This window comes from Podarcis pityusensis (genome assembly GCF_964106645.2).
Source record: "Podarcis pityusensis genome assembly, chromosome: 15".
NCBI lineage: Eukaryota > Metazoa > Chordata > Lepidosauria > Squamata > Lacertidae > Podarcis > Podarcis pityusensis.
The window spans coordinates 22,729,214-22,747,853 of NC_138040.1; the positions used below are offsets into that span (position 1 = coordinate 22,729,214).

The 18,640-nt window shown below is 46.6% G+C and overlaps 1 protein-coding gene across 1 annotated transcript in view; it reads right to left on the reverse strand.

Moving 5' to 3' along the window:
* SORL1 (sortilin related receptor 1) overlaps positions 1 to 18,640 on the reverse strand; it is a 114,931-nt gene that overhangs the window by 50,101 nt on the left and 46,190 nt on the right. Inside the window, exons 11-20 of the mRNA XM_080983347.1 lie at positions 18,230 to 18,303; positions 15,240 to 15,328; positions 14,000 to 14,178; positions 11,472 to 11,658; positions 8,088 to 8,216; positions 7,241 to 7,326; positions 6,947 to 7,119; positions 5,674 to 5,805; positions 3,785 to 3,876; positions 1,739 to 1,985 (exon numbers count right to left, since the gene is read on the reverse strand). Of these exons, the coding sequence (XP_080839473.1) occupies positions 1,739 to 1,985; positions 3,785 to 3,876; positions 5,674 to 5,805; positions 6,947 to 7,119; positions 7,241 to 7,326; positions 8,088 to 8,216; positions 11,472 to 11,658; positions 14,000 to 14,178; positions 15,240 to 15,328; positions 18,230 to 18,303 (1,388 nt within the window). The remainder of the gene's footprint in view (positions 1 to 1,738; positions 1,986 to 3,784; positions 3,877 to 5,673; positions 5,806 to 6,946; positions 7,120 to 7,240; positions 7,327 to 8,087; positions 8,217 to 11,471; positions 11,659 to 13,999; positions 14,179 to 15,239; positions 15,329 to 18,229; positions 18,304 to 18,640) is intronic.

Here is an 18,640-nt window from a genome sequence, read left to right on the forward strand (position 1 = left end):
GAAGCGATTCCGAAAGCAACCACTGTCGGAATCTGCCAGCGACTGACGGAGCCATGTTTAAGGGGCTCCGTTACAGACAGAGGTTTGCAAACTTGACCAAACTCTGAGGGACTAGGATTTTACACACAAGCAGCTCATCGTCCCATCACATAAAGGTTTGGTAGTTATTTTTCTCTTTGACATCTGATGGGAGGGCGTTCCACAGGGTGGGTACCACTACCGAGAAGGCCCTCTGCCTGGTTCTCTGTAACTTGGCTTCTCTTAGTGAGGGAACTGCCAGAAGGCCCTCGGAGCTGGCCCTCAGTGTCTGGGCAGAACGATGGAGGTGGAGACGGTCCTTCAGGTATACTGGACTGAGTGGATGGATCTCTTCAGAGGAGGGTGAGGGGGGGCCCCATCATGGGGGGTAGTCAACCAACAACTTCACCTCATCACCCCAGGATAATCTGGAAAACTGGCACCTATCCACATTTTTTTCTGAATTTGTAAGAAATGGATATTTTCATGTGAAAGCACCCACACTTTGGAACTCCCTGCCTATTGACATCAACCAGGGATCTTCACTGTATCCTTCTCAGCACCTGCCAGCAACATTTTTGCTCAGGCAAGGCTCTCCAGATCTCTATAAGACCGACATGTGTTTTAACCTGTTTTTAAGCTCAACTGCTGGTCTTAATTATATTTTGCTTTTTAAAAGGATCTGGTTTGGTTTTTTTTAACCTGCACTTCTATTAGGCACTTATTTTCATTTCTTTACCAAACTGCTTGGATGTTTTACTTACAATATACTGTACATTTAGATAGATAGATAGATAGATAGATAGATAGATAGATAGATAGATTATAGATAATGTGCATCGTTGGCTGAATCTGCACAACTGGGGAGACCCAACCCCCCTCAGCTGGTCACACACCCAAAGCTCTAGAACTTCTGCCATCGATCCGAGGAGCAGAAGGCCAAACTAGACAGGAGAAAGGTGGCTCTACATTTAAGTTGCAGGTAGGTTTGTTTTTAAACGCAAATACTATCAGCCAGAGAGGGCAGATAATTAATGGTCTCAGGACACGCATTGGGAGGGTGGGATTTTAATCCTTTCCTCCTCTGCTGTGGTCCAGAAGAAAATCTCTTATCTGAAGCTATTATATAGATAGTCATGATGGCTACATTGCCGCCAGTATCAGAGACACAATGCCTCTGAATGCCCGTTGATTGGAAACATGCTAGCAGACTTCCTGGTGGCATCAGGCTGGCTACTGCTGAGAACAGGATGCTCGGCTAGATGGACCATTGGCCTGGTCCAGCAGGTTCTTCTTACGTCCTTATGTATTGGGAGGAAAATTCACCGTTGGTGCCATGTGTATTTCGATTCAAGAAACGGTGCCGAGTCTGAACTGACACCCAGGCTAGGAGGCACAGACTCGTAGCTGTCTTGTTCTGACCATTGGTCCATCTAGCACTGTCTGCACTTACTGATGGCAGCTCTCCAGGGTTTCAGAAAAGAGATACTGAACCTGGGACTTTCTGCATGCAAGGTAGATTGCTAGGCCCTTCCCCTAACTCCAGCTCCCATCAGCCCCAGCCTAGCCCAGCCCAGAATGCTGGGAGTTGCAGTCCAACAGCATCCAAAGGGCTACAGGATCCCTATCCCTTCTCCAGCCCAAGATTTTGGTCCAAGAGAGAGAAACATGTTCGAGAGATAAAAAACGAAAGCTTTAAATGAAGGCGCCCAGTGAATACCTTAAAAACAGCAATGGCGTAAGGATGCGGGAGGCTGTCCAGGATTACCGATCTCTGCAAGCCGTTGAAATCGATGCGCTCAATCCTGTCCATGTAGGCTTCCGTCCAGTAGATCCAGTGATCATCCACCGAAATTCCATTTGGCCACCTCACTCCCTCGGAGACAACGCAAGTCGGGGAAGAGCCGTCCATCTCACTGCGGTAAATGCCAGGCTTGGAGTCCCCCCAGTCTGTCCAGAACATCAGCCTGATAAGGCAAATTATGGACGTTACAAGAGAATTATTGCTCTTCAGCACGTCCCTGGAGCAACCATAAGGAGCTGCTTTACACCGAGTCAGACACATCAGGGTCAGGGATCCTGTGACTTTCCAGCAGCTGTTGGACTACAACTCCCATCATCCAAGATCACTGGCCATGCAGGCCAGGAGTGATGGGAAATGGAGTCCACCAATGGGCTACACTGATTGGCAGCAACATTCAGACAGCGGCCATGGTCCAGGGACTGCACATGTATTAAACGCAAGTGCCCCATCACTGAACATCACCCCTTCCCTGAATTTAGGACAAGGTCTCTCTTCCTGGTCAACAGACATGACTAACTTCCAACTTCACTAGAGGGAGTGGTTTCCCCTGCCTTTCTAAAACAACCCTGTCTCTTGGGCAAGGAGTAGCATCTGTTCAAGGGTCTGAGAGCTCCACACTTTCTCTCTGTGCTGAGACTGCTCTCTGGACACAGTGGAGAAAAGTGTACTCCCTGATTCCAAAAGCATTACTTTACACTCTGCATAAATGAATTGCACTCCGCAGTTACACGATCAATCAATCAATCCAAATCTCTTTATTAAGGTCAATGAATGGCTGCTGTGGTTGGCATCTGTCTCGAGGGACAATGGAGTGCGCCTTCGGGGTTGAAGTCAAACCGCTGCATTAGCAGCACCGAAGTGACCTCCCCAGGGCGCAAACCTGGGCAGGGTGTATGGAGGTCCTGGACTGCCCAGATGACAAGACCCGCCTCTCGGCCTCAGTGATGTAGTCCAAAGGAAAGCAGAGTAATAAGTTTGGCACCAGCCGGGCTGCAGGAGTTGCCAATAAGAGGCATACTATCAACCATCTTAGGGACTCCACTACAAATTTGTGTAGGGTTTACTCCTTAGCCTTTTCTTTCCCCAAAGATATCTCGCAAGGCAGTGGAGGGTTTAGGATCAGAGCTTTCCATCTTCTAGATGGGCTATCTTCCTAGGTTGACGAGCCCCATCTGCCCCCTAGAGAAGCAGTTCTCAACCTGTGGGTCCCCAGATGTTATAGGACTACAACTCCCATCATACCTGAGCTCTGGCCTTGCTAGCTAAGGGTGATGGGAGTTGTAGTTCAACAACATCTGGGGACCCACAGGTTGAGAAAGGCTGCTCTAGAGCATGGGCAGAAACCGCCTTCTTGACAGTTGGTCAAGAGACTATTGGTCTTGTCCACTCAATCTGCCAGAGCCTGTCTTCGCATGCAGGGGAAATCCCTAATTCACTGAGGGTTAGAGACCCATTGGCTACCCTCATCTGGTTTAGCTGGCCAGTTGAAGCCATTTCCTGGGGTGTGGCCGCTGTTGCATGTTGACAGCTTTTAGGAGCCATAGGTGAGAGCTGAGTGCAGGGTGGGGACCAAAGGTGGGCAAACTAACCCAGGAGCACAATGTGTCCCCCCCCAGAGGTACTTCTCCTCCCCTGACTCAATGAACAGTATTCAAAAATAAACTGTACAAATATATAAAGTAATTCCAAACAAAACAAAAGAACCGTAACAATAACATCACTACATGTTACCATATTACAGAAAAGGAGGTGTAGAAAAAAAAACCCAGCAAGTTTGCTAAAATTAGTCTCTGGTGAGATTTTAAGTGCAGAAGCTTAATATTTAACCACCCTGAAAGAGGACGCATTAATTTCAGTCCTGCCCTCGCATCATTCATTCTCCCTGCAGCCCTGTGGAGCTGGCCACCATTCCGCCCAGGGTCTTACAAATCTGGCTGCTAGTGTTTCCGACGTCTCACTTACCCTTCTTTAGGTACCAGAGTCAAGGCTCGCGGCCGTTCGAGCACAGAGGAATCCAACACCGTAAGTCGCAAGTCTCCGTCTGGGTTGGCGACCTAGTATGACACCACAAAGAGGAGAAACAAGGAGCATATCTGGCTGTCATCATGGGCGGCAGCAGCAGAACTATTCCTGTACAGATTGGTCAACATTATAGTTATTCCAAAGGCTTATAGCCAAGGATGTGGACCACTGTATTCAATGCACGTGTATTCCGCAGTATTCAATGCACGTGTTCCTTTAGCAAAGGATTTACGATTGCACGACAGAAGTCACTCCAATCCTTCTTCCCCCCAACCTCAATCTGCTCCAGAAGGTTGCAGGTGTTGGAGATTCATTCCCCGTGTCTGCAGTCATGGGATTGCTGTCTATCACATGGCGGTGTATGTTTACATTCCACAGTATGGGAAGTGACGGAGACAGGATGTTTTGGTACTACTGTGTTTCGTGAAGTAGGACTATTGTCCTTTGTTCTCTCTCTTTTTGGTCTGATGAGAAAGAGGATGGAGCTAAGTCAGAATGCTCTGAGTGTATTATATGTAAATAAAAGTAGATTAGCCAAAATGTTGAGCTACTGAGTTTGTTACGCAAACTGAATACTCTGCAGATCCCTAAGTGTGCTGATGTCTCCAAGGCATCGGTCGCTGTGATATTCAGGTTGGAGAAAGCTTTTGAAGCTCCTGAACGATCGACCAGGAGGGAGAGAACATGCCAGTCGGGCATGTGTCTCTACCAGGGTCCTACATGAGAGTAGGATGCTCCTAACCCCCCCCCCAAAAAAAACATATTTAGGGAGCACATGTGCAAATATGAATCCTTGCACTGACAGAATGAGGTTTGGCCCTGCAGGTCAGAAGTTGCCCACGAACTTCACCAGCTTCATAAAGGAGGAAGATGGAGCTTTTCGTTGTTGTTGCTGAACAACTGGGAGCCAGGATCTCTTGCCAAATTGCTGCCAACTACTCAGAGATCTACTGGTAGCTCCGAATCCCGTCTCTGCCCATCCCAGCCTTGTACTCCCAACCTGACCAAAGCAGGAAGCAGAAGGTTGTAACGCTGCCCTATGCCACTGGCTCTACTGAGATAGACAGATAGATAAACGCAAAGCAAAAGCCTGAACGCACTCTGTAAAAGCACAGCAAACAGCTTCCTGCCACTAACTTGGATTAATCTGTCCACTGAATCAGGCTTCTGGTCACCTGTATACCAAGCCTTATTGGGGCAAATGGGTTGGTTACCAGGAAGCAGCTGAAGAGAAGTGGTGGGTGGGGACTATCAGCTGACAGATGTGCCAAGGCTGACAGAGCGGTGATGGCAAACTATTTCCAACATCCAGGCTGTGGTAAATGCTCCTCATGTGGCCAAAACGGCCCTACTCATTAGCTTTACAGGACAACAACAAGATACAGTCAGATACATGGCTCGCAGGAGGGAAAGAAGAACTTAATTTTCCCTTAGGGTCAACCTATGCTCTGCCTAGTCTGCCTTCTCGGGCCTGGTGTCCTCCAGGTGTTTTGGACTACAACTCCCATCAGCGCTGCCAAGCATGGCCAATGGCTAGGCATGATAGAAAACAGAACCCCGTGGCTCTGTGCACAGATGCACCAAGTGGCGAGGGCAGTGAAGCTTCTGCAGTGGCCCTGCCTGTTTTGGCTGGCCGCTAGCTCTCCTTGACAGGAAGGGCTATAAAAGCTTCAGGGTGGGACTCTGCCTGGACAGTAATAGTCTTTACTGACTCTTGGCTTAATTTATTATTTTGAGGTCCTGGGTTTGACCCTCCCGGCTTCCATTGAGCTCCAAGAGGTGCTGCTGCTTTGGGCAACAACACATCCAGGTTGCACAGAGACGCATACCTCGATTTTTGGAATGCCAGCGTTCACCCAGTACAGCAGCTGGCTGATGGGTTCAAAGGCCAACGCTTCGACCGTCTCCAGACCGGTGCTGACGATGATCTCCTGTCCCGAGCTCCCATTAAGACACAGGCGCTGAGAATAAATAAGAACAAGGAATCTAAAGCATCAGTGAGTTCAATTCCTGTACAAGCACAGAGAAAATCAAAGGGGGACTGGATATATAGAAAACAAGCACATCCCTGGGCACCTCAAATCAAGCATGGGGAAAACTTTTTTTCCATCTGGAAAACTTTCTGGGGGGCACATGTTGGCAGTAGGTGAGGCAAATTTGAGCGCAGCAGTGAGTGTAAATTGCACCTTTGTATCATAGCCTAGTTTCCACAAACACCCTATTCTACTCAGGCAAGCAAGAAGCATCATCTGGCTCAGCTGTGAGCACTGCTAAGACTGACAGGGAACAAGGGCGGGGTCTTTTAAGTGCTGCCCCCTTCCCACCTTTAGAATTCTCTCCCCCAGGGAAATATGCACAGTCTTGCAATGGCTGGTTTTAATGTGCTGTGCTTGGAAAATGTTTCAGCTGCTGCTGGTTTGTAAAAAAAATTACTGGTGTTTATATGGGTTACAAAATGAAAAAAAAAATCTATAAACACACATAGTTTGAAAATCAGGTCAAAAAACTATTTAAAGTCATTCATTATAGTTTTTGCCTGGCTTGGATGTGTCCTTAAACTCCGATCTTGTCTCTTGCTTGCCTAGACGGAGGGACATGTGAATGTGTCTATAAAGTACCCTAGTGTGCAAAGGTGAAATTTATATCCATTGCCCCACCCACTTTTCCCTCTGGCCCCACCACTGGCATGTGGCCCCTGCAAGGCTGCCGAGAAGGGAATGTGGCCCTCAGAATGAAATAGGCTCCCCGTGGTATCTAGCTCATTTTTAAGAGCATTGGATACCTCCATTGGTTAGAGCATAGTGCTGACAATACCAAGGTTGCAGGTTTGATTCCCGTAAGGGACAGCTGCATATTCCTGCATTGCAAGGAATCCTCTGGGTCTCTTCCAACTCTATGATATCCCTGCATGTATATCTTTGCCCACCATCTTTGATCCTTGACCAAAAGCAATAGCCTGTCCTAGGAGGCCCTGTTCTCTAAAACAGCCCCCAACATTACGCCCTTGCTAATCCATATGGCTGCAACTCTCCCTGGGACTCCTAAACGGCGCCACCTTTCTTCAAAAACTTTCACCAAAGAAGCTCAGAAGGCAAAACTCACCTGGATAATGTCTAGCGTCACGTCGGCCCAGTACAAACAGTTGCGGTCATAATCAAAGTCAAGTGCCACCGCCCCTCGCAACCCCGTCAGCGGCAGCTCTTCGCTGATCCCAGAGGAGAGGTCGTATCGGTGGATGGAGTACCGTGTGGTGTAAAGAATGAATTCATTCTCCTCTGCAGACAAAGAAGACAAGAGAACACTGGATGCAGCCTTTGGTCTCCACCCCCTCTGGCTAGAACAGTCGCTCTGGTTGGTGGTTCTAGTGGAGGCGGGAACTGCCTCCTTCCCACTTACCTGCTAATGGACATGGTACAGATTCCCCTTCCAGCCGAGCCTCGACGTCCCCCCCTGAGCAAGTGTCTCCAGAAATCTTGCGGTAACTAACACAGAAAAGTGAAGGGTGTTAATGCTGCAGTCCTGCTCTGCGTCCACTGATTGCACTGATCTTATCAAAGCACACTGACTTGGTAGCCAGTCCCACTGAGACCCATAGGAAGAACAAACCCATTCCCTCTTAAACCTGTTCCTTCTTCTGAATCCATTTGGAAAGAATGGCATCATGAAGGGAAAAGGTAAAGGTAAAGGACCCCTGGGCGGTTAAGTCCGGTCAAAGACGACTATGGGGTGCGGCACTCATCTTGCTTTCAGGCCAAGGTAGCTGGTGTTTGTCCACATACAGCTTTTCCGGGTCATGTGGCCAGCATGACTAAACTGCTTCTGGCACAACGGAACACCGTGACGGAAACCAGAGGTCACGATAGCACCGTTTACCTTCCTGCCACAGCAGTACCTATTTATCTACTTGCACTGTTGTGCTTTCAAACTGCTAGGTTGGCAGGAGCTGGGACAGAGCAACAAGAGCTCACCCCGTCGAGGGGATTCGAACAACCGACCTTCTGATCAGCAAGCCCAAGAGGCTCAGTGGTTTAGACCACAGCGCCACCCACGTCCCTATCTTATCTTACATGAATACATGACCCACCTTTCACATATAACCAACTATCCTGCTTACAGTGAGGTAGGCGAACTGTGGCCCTCCTGTGGCCTTTTGAGGGAGAGCCGTATATAATGTTAATAATAATAATAATAAATAAATAATAATAATAATAGATAAATGCATGCCACCAGGGCAGTCACCTACCCTCTGGTCTTCTTGTAAGTTGAACCAATGGGACATGGCACAGGGGGAGAAGATGGTTTGCCGGCAAATTCGGGGTCTGGTACACAAACTTCTAATGACAAGTCTTCGCTCAGCTTGAAGCCAAAGTCACTGAGCCAGGAAAAAGCAGAGGCGAGGGGCAAGGGGAGGAGAGGAGAAGGAAATGTGCCCTTCAAGTGTAGGTTTATATACATATGTATTTATATAACTACTTTTTTACAATTAGAAAAAAAAGCTAAAGCACCAAATGTTCTGGAAATGCAGCTATTTAAACGAAGGCTCTTATTAGCAGAATTCAAATATCTCACAGTATGTCCTTTTTCACTGGAGGACCTGTGAACATGTTAATGCATCCCAGGAGGCCTTGCCAGCTGGCAGCTACACAGCCCGAGAGCCAGATGCTGAAAGAATTTATCTTTACGCCCCCTCCCACCTGCCCTTGCCAAAAATTAATTTCATTTGCTTCTCCATGATGGACTTTCTTTCTTTCTGATGCTAGCTCCACCGCATTTTAATCAGAGTGCAGTAAAAAATGAATTAACCCACAATTACACCTGCAAGAAAGTCCGTAATCCAATGTACATACAGAGAGAGCGAGCTCACAAGGACTGTGTAAAGTAAATTAGGCCAGGGATGGAGAATCCACACCTGGCTCACCAGCTCTTCTCATCTGGCCCATTCTAGCCTGTTCAGCTGACGCGTGGGGACTTAAAACCATCTCAGTTCAGGTACACCAAGTAGTTCTCTTTGAGAACTAGCCAGCAAAACTGAAACCCTACACAAAGCAGAACTGAACCCCATCTGGTGGTGCACATGGAGCTCAATCCTGCTTTGTGCAGCATCTTCATCTCCTGGTGGGCCAATTTTGACAGCTGGACCACCCACCAGCTAATCACCTGGTTTTCAATATGACATCAGAAGACTGACAGTGGGTGATCCAACCCACCAGTAAAGTTGGTCCATGGGGTAGGAGGGATAACGTTCTGGCCCAATATTACCCAGAGAACTTCATTGCTGAAGGAGAACATCAACCCAAGTCTTGTCAAGCTTGGTCCAACGCTCTTCCCACCAGCTTACCTCTGTACACGTGCTCTAGAACAGGCAATCCCTAACAGTTCAGCAACAAGAAATTTATTATAGAGGTTGGCCATGGGAGGATTGGCTTGTGTGGCAAAATACACATCCGGTCCACAGGCCACTGCCAGGGAAACAAAATGGCCCCGGGGAATGCCAAAGCTGTTCACCTCCAAGTTACAGTAATAGTTATTTCCACAAGCTCCATTCACCTCAAGGGGTTTTCTTCTTCCAGTGAAGTTCTTCAAATATCAAAGTGGTTGTACGCTACCCAAGAGCTACGTGCTTTCTGCAATATGGGTCCACTGAGGCCCAAACCACTGTCAACATTTATCCAAGGTAACTGGCAGCTGTGTTAATGAATTCCAGCATTTTTACTTTTATCTTGTGGCTAAGTCTGCCTCGAATTATATTGAATAATTCATTGGATATAATAAATTCCTCTCCAAAAAACAACACATGCACACTGAAATCTACTCTAGATCACCTTGACTTTTGTTTTATTGGATAGAAAGTCACCTTGTACTTTTGAGGAAAGTTGTGTTGGTTGGTTTTTAAAAGCTGTTTTAAATATCATATTAAGGGACACTTCACAGCAATCCATCAGTAGTTTCTGACAAAGCGTCAATACCTCAAAATCCAGCAACCAGAATTCCATTTTCTTTTAGCCCCTCACCCACAGACCTAAATTCCCAATATTTGAGGTTGTCATTCCCCTGTGTTGACGAATATTCATATACCCACAGCCTAGTGAGTTCTCCCCTTAATTTACCAGGTGACCATTAGTCAAGCCAATTCCTCGCAAGGCCTTCTTATCTGTAATATGGGCAGGATAATACTAATCTACCTCACAGAGTATGTACCAAGGATGACAACATGACAATGTATGCAAACCCCTCTACACATGCCAAAATGCTATATAAATGCTAAGGTATTAATAATCCCTTGTTCAGTTTGAGTGCTCAAGGCCAACTGATCAGTGGGAGTTATGCGCTCATAATTACACAAGGAACTGCAGCCAACATTCCCTCGGGAAGCTGCCTTCATTTGAAGGAAAAAGTGACAAGGCAATAATAATTGCTCGTCTCTATTTCTGGATGCTCCAACAATCTCAGCTAAAACCTCATTCGTGGGGGGGGGGGGAAGGATACTCCCCACTGCGCTTTCCTATTTAGATTAGCCAGTCAAGCCAAAAGATACCCAGGGCTCAAATAAGCTGGGTCTGTTCAGTAAGCATTCATTCTGGTTTGTTTGTGGGCAGATTATACGGTGCTCCCTTCGCGATAAGTCACAGCCAAGCCCCCTTCCAAGATTATACAATAATTTGACAATTATACAATAATAATAATTTTGGGGGCACTGTAAGAAACTGCACAGATCTCCATGTGTTGCCTTTCAGCTATACCTACTATTTTCAGTGCACATAACATGGGCTAATCGTTCAGCGTGATTTACGTTCAAGTTTTCCTTGAAGTTCCAGCGTATGCAACAGAACTTGCACACCATTCTTTTGAAATGGCTCAGTATTTTCAGTGTTCCTAAATGTTTAGCCTTGGAGCTTAAGACGGCTGAAAAGCCCCCCTTTCATGCTGATTGGGTGGCTCTAGGACGCTGAAGATAGGGACCCTTCAGCAGGAATAATAAGGATCCTGCAACCCCAGATCATTACACCACTGGTGAGGCTGTGCCAAGCAAGTGTTATCCAATGCTCTGCAGTGCATTTCCCTGTCAATTTCCATACAGCAAAATGTCTGATTTTGTATTTTATTTTTGGCAGTGGGTGGGGGAGTGGGGAGAAGATTTGAAAGCGCTTCAAATCAACTTTAAATGTACACCCTATGCGATTGAATCTCACCCAAAAACAGAAACAGCCATTAAGTGCCCTTCATTGCTGACATTTACCATACTTTTCCGGGCATTTCTTTAAAAATTATTCTAAAAAGTGGGGGTCGTCTTATACATGGATAGTGCATAGGGTGGACGTTTGATTGGTTGCTGTCAGCGGCTATTGGGAGTGTTATTGGTTGCTGCATCAATGGCTGGTGTTGACTGGCTGATGCCGCAACAATTGGGCGGGCAATTGGCAGTTCCTGCCAGCGAAGGGACAGGCGAGAGGCAGATTTTCAGCAATCCCCCCCCCACCAAAAGAGCTCAACAACTCTGTGCCATCTCCCCCCATTTTCTTAAATTTGAGTCCCTCAAAATAGGGGGCGTCTTATACGTGGTGACGTGTTATACATGGAAAAATACGGTAATCTGAGCTGCAGTCCACAGGGAACTTCATGAACTCACCATTCATAATCCTCTCTGGTGCAAGAACAGTTGGAGACCATGACCGGGCGATCAAAGTCTTCCCCATTGAAGCAAGTCGCATGGGGAGTTCGCCTTTTGAAGACCGTCTTGTGTCCCAAGAGACACTCATTGCCTCTTTCGTCAGAGGGGGACCACAGTTTGTAATCGTTTTCCGTGCATGGCACCCCTATGCAATGAACAAGCAACATTAGATGGGGGGTGGAGGGTAGCAAAGGGTTTGTGCGTCTAAACGTAAAATGGGTTCACCATGTCATGGACTCAACATATTTGCTTTCAAAAGGGGGGGGGCTGCAAGATTTAAACACAAATTTCTCTTAACAAGCATTTTTAATGTGGGTTTGACTATTTGCTCATTTTTGTACATAATTTTCCCCAATGCAATTTTAATTTTTTTACCAACCTTTGCATTTTTATGCACACTTTTTGCCCTAGTTTATGCATTTTTTGTACACATCGCTTGGCTGGAGAACTACATTGCAAAATTAGGAAACGCAAAAGATTTCTCAGGATGGTTGTGTTTCTGTTGATGTGATGTTTCCCAAGGTGTGAATTAGGCAGGTCCATCCTTAAATGCGAGCTGAATCAAATTTCTCCCCCGTACGGACCGCGACAGACAGCAACAAACCTATTCCGCAGAACATTCCTTGGAGTGAGTCACGTATCTTATTTATATTTCAAACCCATTTGGGCTGCCAAGAAGCTCCACTTAGAACACTTACAGTTTTAGAAGGCATCAGTTCTACATTTTAGTCAAGCTCGTTCTTCTGCCATGTTTAACTGCTTCTCCTGTTTCCAGATGTGATTGCATGCCAGTATTTTAAAGGTAAAGAGACCCCTGACCATTAGGTCCAGTCGTGACTGACTCTGGGGTTGTGGAGCTCATCTCGCTTTATTGGCCGAGGGAGCCGGCGTACAGTTTCCGGGTCATGTGGCCAGCATGACTAAGCCACTTCTGGCGAACCAGAGCAGCGCATGGAAACGCCGTTTACCTTCCCGCCAGAGCGGTACCTATTTATCTACTTGCACTTTGAGGTGCTTTCGAACTGCTAGGTTGGCAGGAGCAGGGACCGAGCAACGGGAGCTCATCCCATTGCGACCTTCTGATCGGCAAGCCCTAGGCTCTGTGGTTTAACCCACAACGCCACCCGCATCCCGCCAGTATTTTAAATACCCATAAAAGCAGGATTTCGGGACTGGAAATTTCCCTGCCTCCCACTCCCCACAAATCTATGCCACCACATATGAAGCTGCCTTATATCATTGGCCCATCTAACTCAGTACTGTCTACACAGACTGGCAGCAGCTCTCTGAAGGATTTGAGACAGGGTTCTCTCCCAGTCCAACCTGGTGATGCCAGGGATTGAACTTGTCACATAGAATCATAGAGTTGGAACCCAAGGGTCATCTAGTCCAACCCGCTGCAATACAGAAATCCTACCTACAGCTGTCCCTGGGTGGGCTCAAACCATGAACTTTCTGGTTAACACCCAGCTGCACTGACCAATTGCGCCACCTGAGGATCACCCTCAGTGAGCATGGCCAGTGGTTAGGCATGCTGGGATTTGTAGTCCAGCAGCCTCTGGAGGGCACCATTTTGGCTACCCCTCAATAAGGCAGTTTATAATTTTATTTACTGGCAAATTTATAATCTGTGCTTTCATTAAAAAACAGAGCAAGGCCAAGTCTAATATATAATGATAAAAATCAACAAAAGATTTGTAAAAAAACATCAAATGAATACTGACTGAAAGAAAAATAATATTGTAGAGTCCTGTCTAAACAAAAGACTTCCGAAGGAAGGAAGGTGTACTTCCTAAATGAGTCTCCTAAATATATGAATATCCAGTGAAGATTAAATTAAATTAACCAGGCTTTAGGCTGGCTGACATCCAACACCTTTTAAAAATGTGTTTATTGCGGGTGGTTATTGGGTTCTTCTTGTTTTTATTATGTATTTTGTGTTTTTATATTGTGATTTTATGTTGTGAACCACCCCAAGACCTGAGGGTATAGGGTAGTATAACAACAACAACAACCACAACAACTCAAACAGTCCTTTCCTCTCACCAAGGAACCATGGGAGTTATAATTCTATGAGGGAGGATACATAACAGAGATGTCTCAGTGACAAAATGCAATTTCCAGAATACAGTCATATCTTGGAAGTCTAACGGAATCCATTCCAGAAGTCCGTTTGACTTCCAAAACCTTTGGAAACCAAAGCGCGGCTTCTGATTGGCTGCAGGAAGCTTCTGCAGTCCATTGGAAGCCAATCAGAGGCCACTGAAGGCTCATTGGATGTTCGGGTTCCAAAGAACATTCGAAAACCGGAACAGTCACTTCCAGTTTGCGGCACTTGGGAGCCATAACGTCCGAGTACCGAGGCATTCAGGATCCAAGGTACAACTGTACTTCTACAGGATAATTCTATGACACTTAAAATGTGCAATACTCAGACACCCTCTGGAAAACTTTGAGGGACACCAAACAGCAACTCCCTCACTCACCAAGCACATCCGTGGTGTTGATCTGCAGGATGAGCCAGCTGTGCCTATTCTCCTTGTAAGAGCCAAAGATGGTGAAGATGGTGCTTTTCTCCCCAGGCTCCGTCAGGAGGCCGTAAACAAAGACTGGCTTCTCCGAAAAGGTGAACACCTTCCAGGTCTCCCCTTCGTTTGTGCTGTACCTACATAGAGAGAATGGCAGGTCAAGGCTGTTCAGTGTTCACATCTGCTCTACTCCCTTAATCAATACAAAGTAAAATCTAGGCAGGTGTTTCCCAAACTTAGGCCTCCAGCTGCTTCCGGACTACAATTCCTATCATCCCTGACTTGCTAACTAGGGGTGATGGGAGTTGTAGTCCAAAAACAAGTTTGGGAAACACTGATCAGGACCTGTTGATCTCTTGAGCACATGCTCAACAGGGACAACCTGTTCCTGCCCAAAGGCTAAAAGAAGAAGCCCAGGGGTGGATCTCCACAGAGATGGCATTCCAGTCTCACTGCCACCACTGAAAAGGCCCTGCCTCACATATATCCTTTTGCGCCCCTGCCCAAGTACCCTTGTTACAATCAAAATCAGACCTCGGACCAGCTGCTTTCAGTTTTTTTAAAAAGAGGTTAAAGAGGCCCAAATACAGAACTTCTGTTTTGGTCTTCAATTTCTTCCTGAAGCACAGCATAAGAAGTGTCAGTTTCCCACTTTTAACGTATGTGGATAACCTAGAAAATTTTAGGCGCTTTGTGATGCTAGGTTGCCTCCAGTGCTAGCCCTACTTAGAGCAGACCCGCAGAAATCAAGGGACACAAGTCCTTTGAGTCCATTGATTGCAATGGGTCTAACTCTTAAGTAGAACTAGCATTGAAGGCAGCCCGTCGTTCATAGCTACAAGAAAAGCAGCAATAGCTACAGGCATTGTGATGCAAATCTGAACAGCAATTTAGATGGCTTGTTTGTTCTTGAGAGCAATCTGCTGCAAATTTTTTTCTGTACAAACTGTAGTAAAATTCCAGATTCTCTAGCTCACCACCGCCACCTCTAAAAGCTCAGTGCCGGGTGGAATGGGGGGAGAGGAATCACACCATTTCTCAATTCTTCAAGCTCTCCATTGGTAAAGCTTCAGTATAACAAATCACAACAATCCTTCCCTATGTGGCCTAAAGGAATTCAAGTGGAGAGCTAATTATCGGCTATTCTACTGCTTTCTGTTAGCTCAGATTCAGCAGCCCATTTGCCCATGGAACTTACTTGAGCTGGTTTGTCTCTGTGCCCTGTGTTACCGCCATGAGGATCCCTCCATGGTCGCCCCATGAGTAATAATGGGGTCCGGACAGGACCTGAAGAAAGAAGCAAACAGGGGCGCATGAGTGGAAGAAGGCTGGAGGCTAGGGTGGGGCGATATCAGCTTTTCAACACTGCGGTGTATCATCAGCCAAACATCGCGGTTTGGTGATATACCGCAATGTAGCGTCTGCCCATTAGGTGAAATAGGAAGCCCTGAACACTTATTTTTTAGATGTCCTTTTTACAATGAGGCACGTAGAGATACCATCGACCCCCATCTGGTGAGGCTTGCTGACCTCCCAGACAAGCCTAAATTTTCTCCTCTTAGGTAAAAACCACAAGATGACCCGGATGGTCGCCAGATTCTGCGCACAGATTTGTGGAACAACCCCTGGAACAAATAGATCACTAGGAAAACTGCCGTAGCTGGCCTCCTGGGTGTCCCAGGGGCATGTTAGTTTAACCTTAGGTCCTTTTGTGTTCATGCGACGGTTTTAATTTTAATCTATGTTGTTATTGTATATTGTTTCAAATGTCTATTTCATTCTTGTGAAAGCAGTCTCAGTTGTGCTTCTTGAACTGGTCTTTGACCATAATAATAAATAATAAAAAACAAGGTGCTTTGGCCTCTGCCCATGAGCTGAGGCAGTTTCACCCAGGCACTCTGCAAGGCATTATTAGTGGATTGTTTAATTTTATTGTCTACTTATTAATACAAAATGCTTTGATATAGCGTATTCCTATGCAGACGCCTATTTAAATTTTGTCATGCCTTACATGTCAGTGAATTGTTATGCACACTTTTCTGAGGCTTTGAGCTGCTTTGAGCAACTTGCCATGGAAAAGCAGCACAAAACTGAACTGTGATGATAGTCTATTAGTCGCTCCCAAGCAATTTTTATATATGGTATATGCTATATGGCCAGTGGCATAAAAAGTAAAATCCCCATTTGCTTTGATTGGGCTATTTATATGACTACAGTTGTACCTTGGTTGACAAACGCCTCATGACTCGAACATTTTGGTTCCCGAACACCGCAAACCCGGAATTAAGTGTTCCTGTTTGCAAACGTTCTTTGGAACCCGAATGTCTGGTGTGGCTTCCTGAAGACAATCGGAAGCTGTGCCTTGGTTTGCAAACTTTTTGGAAGTCAAACGGACTTCCGGAGCGGATTCCGTTTGACTTCCGAGGTATCACTGTATTCAGAATTGAATTACACCTTATAATTAGTGATTTGTTAGTCAATTTTAACTCAAACCTTTCTGAAGTAATGAGCCGCTTTGCCATGGAAAATGCAACATACAACTGAACTGAGATGACAGAGCATTTGTCGCTCCCAAATAGTTTTCTCTATGATATACATTACAAGGCCAGAGACAGAAAAAAATTCCCTGCCTGCTGCTGCTGTTGTCCTAGCGGCCTTGGTGCTGCCAAACCAAACCCACACCACTCTCAGAAAGGAAAAGGAGGTGACTCCGTTCACAGCATTTAAACACTTTGCAGATGTTAGAATGCAGCCTTAGACTAACATCCGTCTGGAGAGGCCTGCCACAAACCCCACTGCAGACCAGACCACCCAATCAGCCAAAAGCACTTGTAAAATTTGGGCCAAGCCCTACCCTGATGGAAGTTGGCCAAAACTCTTTGGCTGATCACACAGACATACTCTCTCCACACGCACACACCCCTTAAAAAAGAGAGAGAATCTCATTGACTATGTTTTCAAAGGCTAACAGCCAAACATAACACATGACAGTAAACCAGCCAGACTTCTTTTTTCAAAAGCTGTGATTTTGAGAAGAAAAAAATCCACACACATACACCCCAATTCGCTACAGATGCACAGCTCTCTTGCCATTAAATTCAAAAAGAGCTGTGCTTAATTTGCAAACTGAGAGGTGCAGGGATCCAAGTCATGGGCTCTAACCGGATTATTTCCTCCTAATCTGAGAGACATGGGAGAGCTGCTTGAAGGTACTCCGCAAGGAGAGAAAGGGCAGGAGGGCAGGGGACATGGCATGTGCTCAAGTAAACTCTTGTGGCTTCCTTTACGTCAGCAGTGGGGTACCTCAGGCCTGGGTTCAAGTGTGACCCCCCCCGACCTCTCCATTTGGCCCCTTGGGACTCTCCTGAGGCCACAACTCCTCTCCCCAGACCACACCCCTCTCCTTTGCCCAGTTTTGCACCATTAGTATCCTTGCCTGGCTGGAACATGTCAGGGAATTCCATATAAAGGCTGCCACTGTCTGCAATGTTTGCTTAGCAAAACTGGGAAGAGGGGAAGAGAGAGAAGCCTCCTATCCCCTGCTTGTAACAGTTTACAGAAGTGGCAACCCAACTGTGGCCTTTGCCTAGGTAAAAAGGTAAAGGGACCTCTGACCATTAGGTCCAGTTGTGACCGACTCTGGGGTTGCGGCGCTCATCTCGCTTTATTGGCCGAGGGAGCCGGCGTACAGCTTCCGGGTCATGTGGCCAGCATGACTAAGCCGCTTCTGGCAAACCAGAGCAGCACACGGAAACGCCGTTTACCTTCCCGCCAGAGTGGTACCTATTTATCTACTTGCACTTTGACGTGCTTTTGAACTGCTAGGTTGGCAGGAGCAGGGACCAAGCAACGGGAGCTCACCCCGTCACAGGGATTCGAACCACCAACCTTCTGATCGGCAAGTCCTAGGCTCTGTGGTTTAACCCACAGCGCCACTTGTGTCCGTTTTTGCATAGGTAAACCAGCCTGATGTTCTCTAGATGTTTTGGACTATGACTCTCATCAGCAACAGCCTACATGGCCACAGTAGATGGGCTGATTGGGAGTTATGGTCCAAAACAGCTGGAAGATCTAAGGCATCTATAAACAGGGCTTCCCAGATAAATGGACTGTTTTCTTCCAGAGGGCTTTTCCTTGCTACCCCAGGACCAGGGGAAGACCCCGCGCGGAGACTTGCAAAAGCCTTACCTCTTTCCACCGGACCCCCGCGCTGCTTGAAATGTACACGTTCATTTTGCTCGCCATGTTCTTGCCCACAGATCCTACAAAAGCAAGTGTGTGAATCGTCAGGGTCTGGCTGCTTTTTAATTCATCGTTCCCCACTGAGGTGTGACCATGGCTGCTAAACAGCAAACAGTGTGTGTGTGAAGAGTTAGCTTGGCTTACAGGGAACAGCTCTCTTTGAAGCACACCATCAGTGCCCCAAGCCAGCTCAGGAACAACACATAGAAACATCCTTAGTCATCTTTGGAGATTCTGGAGGTTCACCAAAGCTTGAACCTGTGCACCTTCCATAAATTGGGCAATTCAAATTATATTTAGAGGGTGAGGGATAGAGAAAAACATCGGCTTAATCATTTTTACCAGTGTTCTACCTAT